At 60.2% G+C, this 12,538-nt stretch overlaps 1 protein-coding gene across 5 annotated transcripts in view; it reads left to right on the forward strand.

Annotated features, from left to right (window-relative positions):
• The window catches only part of LRP1 (LDL receptor related protein 1), a 79,711-nt gene extending 69,514 nt beyond the window's left edge, over positions 1-10,197 (forward strand). For 2 of the 5 annotated variants that reach the window (XM_089920890.1, XM_089920893.1), the window contains exons 68-89: positions 5-121; positions 811-917; positions 1,021-1,153; positions 1,768-1,887; positions 2,055-2,177; positions 2,512-2,652; positions 2,735-2,869; positions 2,948-3,067; positions 4,088-4,356; positions 4,829-5,007; positions 5,486-5,592; positions 5,840-5,956; positions 6,419-6,595; positions 6,740-6,880; positions 7,000-7,173; positions 7,419-7,580; positions 7,990-8,164; positions 8,312-8,413; positions 8,567-8,631; positions 8,735-8,825; positions 8,892-9,069; positions 9,235-10,197. In XM_089920890.1, the coding sequence (XP_089777016.1) occupies positions 5-121; positions 811-917; positions 1,021-1,153; positions 1,768-1,887; positions 2,055-2,177; positions 2,512-2,652; positions 2,735-2,869; positions 2,948-3,067; positions 4,088-4,356; positions 4,829-5,007; positions 5,486-5,592; positions 5,840-5,956; positions 6,419-6,595; positions 6,740-6,880; positions 7,000-7,173; positions 7,419-7,580; positions 7,990-8,164; positions 8,312-8,413; positions 8,567-8,631; positions 8,735-8,825; positions 8,892-9,069; positions 9,235-9,375 (3,074 nt within the window). In that variant the 3' untranslated portion in view covers positions 9,376-10,197. The remainder of the gene's footprint in view (positions 1-4; positions 122-810; positions 918-1,020; positions 1,154-1,767; positions 1,888-2,054; positions 2,178-2,511; positions 2,653-2,734; positions 2,870-2,947; positions 3,068-4,087; positions 4,357-4,828; positions 5,008-5,485; positions 5,593-5,839; positions 5,957-6,418; positions 6,596-6,739; positions 6,881-6,999; positions 7,174-7,418; positions 7,581-7,989; positions 8,165-8,311; positions 8,414-8,566; positions 8,632-8,734; positions 8,826-8,891; positions 9,070-9,234) is intronic. The other 3 variants (XM_089920891.1, XM_089920892.1, XM_089920894.1) reach the window with 3 other exon arrangements.
• The last annotated feature ends 2,341 nt before the right edge of the window (positions 10,198-12,538 follow it).

A 12,538-nucleotide genomic window follows, 5' to 3' on the forward strand; every position in this document is an offset into this window, starting at 1 on the left:
CTAGACGAGCGTACCTGTGAGCCCTACCAGTTCCGCTGCAAGAACAACCGCTGTGTGCCGGGCCGTTGGCAGTGCGATTACGACAATGACTGTGGCGACAACTCCGATGAGGAGAGCTGCAGTATGTCCCCTACCCCGTCCCACCCGGCCCAGCAGGTGTCCTCCCCCAGGAGACCTCCCCGCTCAGTACCCCTGCCCCACTGCCACCAGGCTACACTAGAGCAGGTGGCTGCTTCCCAGGGCTGGGGGTCAGGAGCTCCCTCCCGCCTCACCCCACCCCACCCCGCTCCATGTTGTGTATTTGAGTTTGTGCCATTTCACCTCATCTCATGTTTCTCTCCATTTTCACACTGTCCTCTTGGGGTTGCAGAGGTAGGTGTCTCTGATGTGCCCGTGCTCCTACCACATCCCCCTGCTGCTGCCCCAGAGCCCACCTGTCCCCGTGCTGTGCCAGCCCATCCTCCTTTACTGGCCTCTCCCTAAACCCTGGTGCTTGTCTTAGTGGTCTTGCCCCTCCCTTCCCCTCCCCACACACAGTCTGTCCTGAGGGCAGGGCCAGGGACCCGTGCCCTCTCTCATGTGTCTGCCCCAGACGGGTAAGTGTGAGTGCCCTCTGGGCCTGACCGGTCCTATGAGGGCAGCCAGTTGGCTTGCCCGGGATTAGTTGAGCATCTTGGTCATTATGCCAGTCAACTGTGGCCTTCAGGGACTCAGGGATGGGTGATATTGCTCTGCAAGGGCTGGAGATGCTCTCGAGCTGAGTCCATATGCCCACCCTTCTGGGGCCTGTCTCTCCCCTGCCCTTCCCAGCCCCTCGGCCCTGCTCTGAGAGTGAGTTCTCCTGTGCCAATGGCCGATGCATCGCTGGGCGCTGGAAATGTGATGGGGATCATGACTGTGCAGATGGCTCAGACGAGGTGGGCAGGGAGACCAGAAGGAGGGAGGGATGGCCTTAGAAGAGTCAGGGCAGGCCTGCAGGGGTGCCCAGGTCTGACCAGGATGCTGCTCCTGCGCCCACAGAAAGACTGTACCCCCCGCTGTGACATGGACCAGTTCCAGTGCAAGAGTGGTCACTGCATCCCCCTGCGCTGGCGCTGTGATGCAGACGCTGACTGCATGGACGGCAGTGACGAGGAAGCCTGCGGCACTGGCGGTGAGCCCCTCTAGCTCGGCTCCCCAGCCCTCCCACCCTACCGCCACCCCGCAATAGCACTTAATCAGGAGCCAGTTGGGTTGAAATCCAGCAGAAACCTGTGGGCTGTGTCCACCCAGGCCCCATCCCACAAGTTCCGACACAGCAGTCAGCTGCCCTGAGAAGTAAAGTGCCTGCTCACTTTCCCTTCCTGGGGCAGTGGTCAGGCCGGGTGAGAGAAGGTTGGCGCTTGGAGCAGTGAGGGCAGATATCCTAGCTCTGCGCTGGTGGGCTAAGGACAGGGATCGGAACCTAGGTCTCCTGACTCCCAGCTGCGTGTACCTGCCATTGAACTACAGTAGGCCCCGGAGCCCTGCCACACCACCAGAGAAAGAGGGCTCTCTGGACTCCTCTGGACACTTCCCCAAAAATGCCTCTTCTCCCCTAAATACCAGAGGAGGCTTACCCGGCTGGTAGAAAATTAGGAAACTCGGGTTCGATCCGGTGGTACCACCGCTTTCCCCGTGTTCCCTCTAGGTCTCTGCCCCTGGAGGGAGGGGTCTGGGCAAGACCCGGCTGCCAGCAGCCTGGGGCTCAGGGCTCATTCTTTACTCTTTGCTCCTCCTGACGCCCAGTGCGGACCTGCCCCCTGGACGAGTTCCAGTGCAACAACACTCTGTGCAAGCCGCTAGCATGGAAGTGCGACGGCGAGGACGACTGCGGGGACAACTCGGACGAGAACCCAGAGGAGTGCGGTGAGGCTCATGGGTGGGGGCGCGGCTTCGGACAGGGCGGGGCTCCCAGGCGGGGGCGGGGCTTCTGTCGGGACGTGGGCGGGGTTCTGACGCACCCTGATGGCCCTCGGCCCGCCCCCGCCCCCCCCCCCAGGCTGATTCTGACTTGCCTCCTCTCGCCGCTGCAGCCAGGTTCGTGTGCCCTCCAAACCGGCCCTTCCGTTGCAAGAACGACCGCGTCTGCCTGTGGATCGGGCGCCAGTGCGACGGCACGGACAACTGCGGGGATGGGACTGATGAGGAGGACTGCGGTGAGCAGGGGGCCAGTAAGGGGGAGCCTGGGGCGCCTAGAGTGGGGGTGCTGCAGGCAGGGGGGCTGGGCCAGGGGGGCTCATCATCTATTGAGCCGACTGACCGGGAGGGGCGGGTCCACTGCCGGGAGCCTGGAGGCCCTGTCTTGTTGGGAAAGAAGCCCCTGAGGAAGGTGTTGAGGTGGAGACTGAGAATCTGGATGTTTAACCAGCTTCCCCTGAAGCTTGACAGCCAGGCTTGGGACCCCCTCTACCCGTGACTGACTGGGGGTTCCAGTGGGAAGAGGGGGCAGGGTGGTAAATACCCAGGACCTCAAGCCCCGCCCTCCCCCAGAGCCGCCCACAGCCCAGACCCCCCACTGCAAAGACAAGAAGGAGTTTCTGTGCCGGAACCAGCACTGCCTCTCCTCCTCGCTGCGCTGCAACATGTTCGATGACTGCGGGGATGGCTCTGACGAGGAGGGCTGCAGCATCGGTGAGACCCGGCGTGCTGGGGCGGGGTTTGGCCGGGAGGGGCTGAGAGCCGAAGCCCAGGCCTAGACTCTCTGTCTTTGCAGACCCCAAGCTGACCAGCTGCGCCGCCAACGCCAGCATCTGCGGGGATGAGGCACGCTGCGTGCGCACCGAGAAAGCCGCGTACTGTGCCTGCCGCTCTGGCTTCCACACGGTGCCAGGCCAGCCTGGATGCCAGGGTAGGAAGGTGGGGCCCAGCGGGGAGGGCAGAAGCCCCAGACGCAAGACTTTCCGTGACCCTCCTGTGTAACCCCCAGACATCAACGAATGCCTGCGCTTCGGCACCTGCTCACAGCTCTGCAACAACACCAAGGGCGGCCACCTGTGCAGCTGCGCACGCAACTTCATGAAGACGCACAACACCTGCAAGGCGGAAGGTGGGAGCTGGGAGAGGACGGAGAGAGGGGGCGGGGCATACAATGCCAGGATAAGAAACGGGACCTGCAATGCTGTGTTTTCCTCCAAGCACCCTTGCCCAAGCTTGAAATTCCAGACCCTCAGTACAGCTTTCTGCACTCCGTTCTGGCAGCCATGCAGGGGCCCGAGGTCCTGGGGCTGAGGAAGTTTGGGGGCAGAGCACGCAGGCGGCATCACCACACTTACAGAGCCAAGTGTACCCCACCTGCATATTCCCATTATGCTTTTTTCATGTTTATTGAGGTATAATTGACAAAATTGTAAGATATTTAATGTGTGCAAGGTGATGATTTGATGTACATACGCCTTGTGAAAGGATTCCCCCCGCATCGAGTTAACACATCTATCAGTTCACGTATTTACTTTTCTTTTTTTTTTTTTTGGTGAGAACATGTAAGTTCTACACCCACATATGCTTTGACACACACCTGCACCTTCCTCATGCCTGTATACAAACATACCCCACATCCATGTATGCACACCCAGGCACACACACACACTGTGCACACACAACCCCACCACACGTGCCCAAGTGCACTCGGATGCCCATGCACACCTGCCCCCCTCCGTGGCCATGCTCACACACCCCCACATGTGTGTGCACCTGCAAGCAGATATCAGTGTGGAGCAGGGACCGTGGTGATGCTAGCAGAAGCCACGAGGAGGCAGAAGTCCATGAGGCTGGAGGAGGAGGGTCAGCAGGTCACACTAGATCACCTCAGGAGAGGAGAGGAGGGGCGGGAGGGGAGGGGAGGGGAGTTCCAGGGGCTGAGGCTGGAGTCCTCAAGCCTGGCTCTGGGGCAGGATGACAGAGGCTTCTGACTGGGTCAGATGGTTTGATTAGGAGAAGAGACATTGTTAGTGTGAAAGGCGCTGGGCTGGGTGGGGAGCACGTTACGGCGGCTCCTTCCAGCACCAGGCCCAACAGCCCCCAGTCCCACCTTTCACCCCCACCAACATCTGGTCTCTTGTCCCTCCAGGCTCTGAGTATCAGGTCCTGTACATTGCTGATGACAATGAGATCCGAAGCCTGTTCCCCAGTCACCCCCATTCGGCTTATGAGCAGGCCTTCCAGGGTGACGAGAGTGTCCGCATCGATGCCATGGATGTCCATGTCAAGGCTGGCCGCGTCTACTGGACCAATTGGCACACGGGCACCATCTCCTACCGCAGCCTGCCACCTGCTGCGCCTCCCACCACTTCCAATCGCCACCGGCGACAGATTGACCGGGGTGTCACCCACCTTAATGTGAGCACCCAGCCTGGGGTGGGACCTACGTGGAGGCACGGGCTGGGTGGGAAGACTCCAAAAAGCAGACTGTTCAGAGCAGAGTTTGCAGAGGACAGAGGAAGGGCCAAAGGGTGAGACTGGCATGCAGGGCAGACTCCAGATTACGTCATGAGGCACGGACAGCAGGTAGACAGAGCAGCACCATCGTCAGTAGGTGTTTCTGCCGCATGGCAGCCCCAGGCTACAGGGCACAGGGGGCACCTGGCCAGCAGCATCAGAGCCACGTTCAGTTCCTGATCGTCACAGCCAGCCCACTAACTAACCTATTCCATCTTACTAACCTATTTCGTCTCTTTGGGCTTTACTCTGTTCCTCAATAAATCAAGGTCGCGATATCTAGCAGGGACAGGCTGACCGGGTGTCGGGGGGCTGGACAATGGGCAGGAAGACAAAAGGTGGAAGCCTCTGAAACTGTAACCCCCTCATCCAGATTTCAGGGCTCAAGATGCCAAGGGGCATCGCCATCGACTGGGTTGCCGGGAACGTGTATTGGACCGACTCGGGCCGAGATGTGATTGAAGTGGCACAGATGAAGGGCGAGAACCGCAAGACGCTCATCTCCGGCATGATTGACGAGCCCCATGCCATTGTGGTGGACCCGCTGAGGGGGTGGGCAGGGGTCCTGGGGGGAGGCATCTGGGCTGGGGCTAGGAAGCCCCTGGGTTGGAGGTGGGTGCCCAGCATCCCCCGGCTTGTCCTTCCTCTCCCAGACCAGCCTGAGGTCAGAGTCCTCCGCAGGCCCCTGGGTCTTCCAGGCTGCGCCCAGCCCTGGCCCTCCCTGGGGTCCTGCTGGCCTGCTGAGGTGGGGCCTGACCTCCACTTGGCTGGCTGTCGCTTCTGGGCTTCTCCTCTGCTCCAGGGGGCAGCTCTGCCTCCTTAGACGACTCTGGAGCAGCACACTGTGGTTTTAGAGTATAAGATCTTTAACCTGGTCAGGAAGTTGACTCCCCCCACTTCTCTCTGGAGGAGGTGGACAAGAACACCCTCCTCTCTGTGCACCCAGCAGTCTCTGTGCCCTGTGCCCACCTTGAGTGGCCTCCTGTGGGAGCCCAGGTCCTAGCCACACTCACTCCTTCTCCCTCCCCAGCACCATGTACTGGTCAGACTGGGGGAACCACCCCAAGATTGAAACAGCAGCCATGGATGGGACCCTTCGGGAGACACTGGTACAGGACAACATCCAATGGCCCACAGGTCCGTGCAGAAGTGGGCAGGGGATGTGGGAGGGGTAGGCTCGCTGAGCCCGGGGCCACACAAAAGTTAGGGGAAGGGGCTTGGACTGGGATGGGACAGATGGGTTGTGGAGGCTTTTCCCAGAAGAGGTGATTGGGAGTGATCATGGGAACAGGGTGGAACTGTCCCAAACATGGAGACAGTCCTGCTTGCTCCTCCAGGCCGGGGCAGGGGGGCTGGGCCGTCACAGTGCTCTCTGGTCCCCCAGGCCTGGCCGTGGATTACCACAATGAACGTCTGTACTGGGCGGATGCCAAGCTCTCAGTCATCGGCAGCATCCGGCTCAACGGCACTGACCCCATCGTGGCTGCTGACAGCAAACGAGGTCAGAGTCCACCAGCAGCCTCGGGCCCTTGTCCTCCCCTCTGAGCCCAAGGCCTCACCTAGCACCTACCATCCTCCTCAGCCTGGCCCTCAACAATCTTGCAGTGCCTTTCAGGCCCCTCCCAACCAGACACCCCCTGCACCAGTCCTGCAGGCCTGAGGCCCACCCTGACCCTCTGGGCCACTTTTCCATTCATTCATTCTACCAATGAGTATTGAGCTGTGTGGAGGCAATATGGGTAATAATAGGAACATAGCCAATGTGAGAAGAGGGAGCAGAAGTTGACCCTGACCCCAGACGTCTAGGGCTGATGGGACCTTTTGCCAGTAGTGGCCACAGCAGGAGGAACAGGTTGAGGAGAGTTTGCTTTGGGATGTTTGAGTTAGAGGTACCTGGGAGCCTTGGGGCCCACTGTCCTGGAGAGTGTGACCAGGGCCTGAGTCCCCTCTGACCCCTCCGCAGGCCTAAGTCACCCCTTCAGCATCGATGTCTTTGAGGATTACATCTATGGCGTCACCTACATCAATAATCGTGTCTTCAAGATCCATAAGTTTGGACATAGCCCATTGATCAACCTGACGGGGGGCCTGAGCCACGCCTCGGATGTGGTCCTGTACCACCAGCACAAGCAGCCTGAAGGTGAGTGGAGACAGAGAGCCCAGGCTGGCGCAGGGAAGGCCAGGGGGCGCTGAGTCTCCAAGCTGCAGCCTCAGGTCCCGGTGGGCAGGGGAGGTTCTGGGTCCACAGGGCTCAGCATCCTCCCACCCCTGCCCTCACCTGCAGTGACCAACCCTTGTGACCGCAAGAAGTGCGAGTGGCTCTGCCTGCTGAGCCCCAGTGGGCCTGTCTGCACCTGTCCCAACGGGAAGCGACTAGACAATGGCACCTGTGTGGCTGTGCCCTCGCCAACGCCCCCGCCGGACGGTATGCTCACGCCCCTCTCTGGTCCCCCGTCCCATGCTCCAGAGCCCTCCTCCCCACAGCCCCTGAATTCCCCTCACCACCCCCCGGCTCTCCACCCCCCGCCATGATCCTTCCTGCAGCTCCTCGGCCCGGAACCTGTAACCTGCAGTGCTTCAATGGTGGCAGCTGCTTCCTCAATGCACGGAGACAGCCCAAGTGCCGCTGCCAGCCCCGCTACACGGGCGACAAGTGTGAGCTGGACCAGTGCTGGGAGCACTGTCGCAATGGGGGCACCTGTGCTGCCTCCCCCTCCGGTACGGCCTTCAGTTCTCCTGCCAGGACTGCTCCCGGTCCCTGGGCCCCCAGCCCCTCCAGCAAGCCGCCTCCGCTCAGACAAATCCCCAGCCCCTGCCCGGCCTTACTTCACCCCTGCCCCCAACCCCGTCTCGCTTTCCTCTGCCGTCTGCCCTCCGCCCAGGCCCTCCCAGCCCTGTTCCCCTGCAGCAGGGCAGGGCGGCTCAGTGGGCCACAGCCCCGCTCACACATCCTCTCCCGCCAGGCATGCCCACGTGCCGGTGCCCCACAGGCTTCACGGGCCCCAAATGCACCCAGCAGGTGTGTGCGGGGTACTGTGCCAACAACAGCACCTGCACCGTCAACCAGGGCAACCAGCCCCAGTGCCGATGCCTGCCTGGCTTCCTGGGCGACCGCTGCCAGTACCGTGAGTGAGCCGTCCCTGGGCCCTGGGGCAGGGCATGGTGGAGCTGGGGGTCTGAGAGCGTAGGTTGATGTCACAGGTGCGAGTCCTCTGGAGAGAGGCCGTTTGTGGCCCAGCCAGGCCCAAGTTGCCAGTGCTCCCCTGTGGAGGGGTCAGCACACTCCCCACCGAGGTAGTGAGCCCTCTGGCATCAGGATTATTCAAGCAAAAGCAGTGCCCTGTCAGGATGCTCCGGGACATCTTTGTATCCTGGAGCCTGTGACGTGGGGGCAGCCAGGGGCTCAGGAGGAGGCGGGAGTCACCCAAAAGGCCTGGGGGTCCCCTCAGGTGGGCAGCTGCCCCCCACAACCTCTGGGGGACCCTCCTGAGGGTGGCGTTCGAGGCACCTCCTCTCCCACCCCCCAAACCACAGGGCAGTGCTCTGGCTACTGTGAGAACTTTGGCACGTGCCAGATGGCTGCTGACGGCTCCCGGCAGTGCCGCTGCACCGCCTACTTCGAGGGGCCCAGGTGTGAGGTGAACAAGTGTAGCCGCTGTCTCGACGGGGCCTGCGTGGTCAACAAGCAGAGCGGGGATGTCACCTGCAAGTGAGTGGGGCCCCGCCCCGCAGTCTGCCCTGCCAGACCCTGCCCTGTCCCACCTGCGGCCCACTCCTCCCAGCCCCGCCCCGCCCCTTCCCCAGCACCTCAGACGCCCTCCGTCAGCCCTGCCCAGCCTCTCACTCCTTCCTGCAGCTGCTCTGATGGCCGGGTGGCCCCCAGCTGTCTGACCTGCGTTGGCCACTGCAGCAATGGCGGTTCCTGCACCATGAACAGCAAAATGATGCCCGAGTGCCAGTGAGTTGGGCCTGCGCCTCACTGAGGCCTAGATTATCCCTCCCTCCCCCATGTCTGAGCCGGACCAGTAGAATCCTGCGGTCCCTCCCAGTTTCCCCGGCAGCCACGGTTGTGGACAACATGCCCCCTCAGCTCTGCCTCTCCCGTCTGCAGGTGCCCACCCCACATGGCGGGACCCCGGTGTGAGGAGCACGTGGTCGGCCAAGAGCAGCCTGGACGTAGGTGGCAGCGGTTGGGGAGGCAGGGCTGCCGGGACCTGGGACAGAGGGCTTTGTGCCTCCTAGGCCTTTCAGACTGAGCTTCCCACCTCCTCCCCTCTAGATATGGCCTCCATCCTAATCCCTTTGCTCTTGCTGCTGCTGCTGCTTCTGGTAGCGGGAGTGGTGTTCTGGTACAAGCGGCGAGTCCGAGGGTGAGTTATGGGGAGCCTGGAAAATTGTGGCCATGATTTTACCACCCTATAGCCATATCCCCCTAGAATCCCTGCCCCCAACCTCCTTCTTCCTCCCAGGGCTAAGGGCTTCCAGCATCAGCGGATGACCAACGGGGCCATGAACGTGGAGATTGGGAACCCCACGTATAAGATGTACGAAGGCGGGGAGCCTGATGATGTAGGGGGCCTACTGGATGCCGACTTCGCCCTGGACCCTGACAAGGTGGGCTGGGAGGACAGGGGAGGAGGCTTCCAGGACAGGGAGAAAGGGCTGTGGGTGGGGTGACCAAGGGTATTGGGCTGGATGATGGAATGGAGGTGGGGATGGGGTACCCGGGCCACAGAGCCCAGCCCCTGAGCCCCACCTGACCGCTCTGTCGCCTTGCAGCCCACCAACTTCACCAACCCCGTGTACGCCACACTCTATATGGGTGGTCATGGCAGCCGCCACTCCTTGGCCAGCACGGATGAGAAGCGAGAACTCCTGGGCCGGGGCCCTGAGGACGAGATAGGGGACCCCTTGGCATAGGGTCCTGCACCATCGGACTTCTGCAGAGAGCCTCCTGCCCCCTGCCAGAGAAGTCCTTCAAGGAGCCCCCATCCTACCCCGCCAACCCCTCCCCAGCCTTGCTGGGATGTATAAATGTAAAAATGAAGGAATTACTTTTTATATGTGAGCGAGCAAGTGGGCACAGTATTATCTCTTTCCGTTCTCCTTCCTGCCTGCTCCTCAGCACCCCGCCCAATGCTGCCTTCCGGGAGGGGGCGCAGGAAGGGGGCCCCTGCAACTTACCGGTATAAGGGGGCCCTGCCTCCCACCTTCCCACCAGAAACGCAGCCCCACTGGGAGAGCTGGTGGTGCTGCCTCCCCCTCCCTGTACAAGACACTTCGTCAAGGCTCTCCCCCCTCATCGCCCCCACCCCTCCCAGCTCCCTGAGGGCTGACTCTGGGATTCTGGGGCGGGTGAGTCCTTTGCTGCCCTTGTCTGGAAGACTTGGCTCCGGCTGAGGTAGGAAGGAAAGGATGGAGTTTTTTAGTTCTTCTTGGGGGAGGCCATCCCATGCCCCAGCCCCTACTCTAGGGGCACCTCTGAGATGGCCACACTCAGTATCCCTACCAGACAGGCCCTCCCCCTCTCCAGTGCCCCCACTGTGGCTCCCAGGGCTGGAGACTTTCTTTGGTAAACACTCCCCCAGGCTCCCCTCCCCTGGGGATGAGGAGGAAGTGGGGCACACCAAGGAAGGGCAAGCGGGCAGCCCCGTTTTGGGGATATGAACGTTTTAATAATTTTTGCTGAATTCCTTTACAACTAAATAACACAGATATTGTTATAAATAAAACTGTAAAAAAAAAAAAAAGAAAAAGAAAAAAAGCCGTTTGTGTCTACCTGAGTGTGAGACTCTGGGAGCTGGCCTGTGCTTTCATGCTCCAGCCACCAGAGGGAGCCATGCTCTGTGCTGGAGGGAGGCTTGAGCATCGGGTCTTCAGTGCCCTTCTGGAGCTCCATCCCCCTTCATTGGGCTGTGGCAGGGAAGTGGGTGGCACTGGACTTGACCAGAAAGACCTGCTTCTCCTGGATGTGTGAACTTGAACCAGTGACTTCACCTCTCTGGATCATGTGTTCTGTCTGGCTCTAGGACACTAACTCCAAGATCTGTTTCTCTGTATTGTCACTTTTATGGGACAACACTGCCACCCCTACCCAAAATTATCTCCCACAGTGAGAAATCCCACAATAAGAAATGAACACACTGGGGTTGTGAACGGCTTTCTAATCCTTCAGGGTGGTCCCATACAGTTCTCTCTAAGTTTGCTCTTGAAGCACTGACATCTCACACTTAATGGAGGGTAATTAATCAGATGCCAAGAGTCAGAACCCCGGATTCAGGAGGGGGGCCCCTGAAGCTAAAGCTGGGAAGACCAGTTTTCCAGGCCCCACGGTCCACCAACAGACACATCTCACATCCCAGGGGTTGACAGGAAAGGACTGCTACAACCAAAGGGGGTACCAGGTCTACTTCAGCCCCTGGTCAGAGAAGGGAACCTCTTGCAGAAGGTCACGCCGCTTTACATGGTCCAAGATTGAGAAAGGGTTAGGGCTCCGCTCTCCCCACAGTAGCAAATATGCTCAGAGATGGCAGCTTTAAACGTCTGAAGGGCCCTTGCCAAGCCCAAGGGGGGAGTGCTGCCTTTCATTCCCCCTGCCTCCCTGGTTTAACCTTCTCAGCCTATTCCTCCTTTCCTGAGGAAGCTATGGGTCCAAGCACCTCTAGAAACAGGAGCCCTCCCCTTCCCTCTTAGGCCTGAGATGCCATCTCCAGCCTCAGCTTCCAAGCCAGTTCTGCTATCCTCCACTGCCTCCCGGGCTCCCTAGGGCCCCAGGGCAGAGCGATCCTGCTGGAGAAAGGGGGCGTCCTTGTTGATCGCTTAGAGGGAGGCTTGTGTCCTCATCTGTCCACCAGGTGGCGTACGCACTCCTGCAGCGCAGCTCATCCTCAAGCCCAGCACAGCCCCCTCCCCAGTACACTAATTATGCACCTCCAGGCGGACCCCAGCCCAGCCTCTCACTTCCTTCCCTTGGGCTATTCTGCCACACCCCCTCTACCCTCCTCCAGCCGGCTTCTCTCCCTCCCCCAGCGCCTGCCTACTACCCACCACCACCAGCCCCACCCCCTCACTCCCTCCTTCTGCCAGCCGCGCATCTGGCGCCCCCGGGGAGCCACTGATTCTCTGCCTGTCGCCTCAAGATCCTGGGCAGAACGAGAGGGGCCCCCAGCTGCGGCTTGGAACACACACCCTCCAGTCAGCATCCTCCCTCTGCCCGCCAGGATGGCCAGGAGAGGGTCTACCAGGAGGCAGTCCTCAAAAACTCCTCACCTGCCAAGGATGGCAGAGAGACCTAAGATAGAGATGGAGAAGAGACGGGCAGAACCAGAGGCAGAGGCTGATACAGACGGAATGAGAGACAGAGACACAGAGATGGAGACAGGGAGTGGGGTGTGTGTGTGTGTAGCTGGAGACAGAAAGCAGTGACCTGAGACTAGGGAAAGGAGGAGAGATGGGGTGGGTAGGACTCCAGAAAACCAGGACTCTAGTGAAGAGCTTCTGTCCTGGGTGCCCTGAGCCTGAGTGTGCCTACTTCCCCCACCGCCCACTACCATTTCAGCAGCCCTTGTGCTTGGCCAGGTGCAGGATTCTGGATGGAGCCTCTTGGCCTTGGGCCTTCTACCCCTTCCCGCCTCCCTCTCTGCCCCGCCTGCACCCAGGTTCCTGCCTCCTGGCTTCTGTCTGTCTGGGTGTCTCTGTGTCTGCCTCATCTTCTCAGCATTCCTAATCCTTGTTTTGTGTCTGTCACATCCCTATATCTGTCTTTGTGCGTTCCTGGGCTTGTCTTTCGGACTGCCAGTGCCGGCGTACACCTGAGTGCGTGTCCATCTACATATGTGGATATTTGCCTCTCTGCCAAGGCAAGGAAGGTGGGGTCGGTCGTCGGCTCTGAGTACCTGGCTGGGTATGCTTGTCTCTTGGTGAAAGTGTGCATTTGTCTCTCTGTCTCTGTGTGCTTCTGTGTGTGTGTAAACCGAGTGTGTCCATCTGTGTGGATCAGTGCCTCGAGGTGTGTACCTGTCTGTATGTGTGTGCTGCTCTCTGTGTGAATGTGTTTCTCTCTGCCTGTATGTTCACCTCTACA

Source organism: Delphinapterus leucas, chromosome 11 (genome assembly GCF_059928025.1).
Source record: "Delphinapterus leucas isolate spDelLeu-1000000601 "Yukka" chromosome 11, BTC_Dleu_Yukka2, whole genome shotgun sequence".
NCBI lineage: Eukaryota > Metazoa > Chordata > Mammalia > Artiodactyla > Monodontidae > Delphinapterus > Delphinapterus leucas.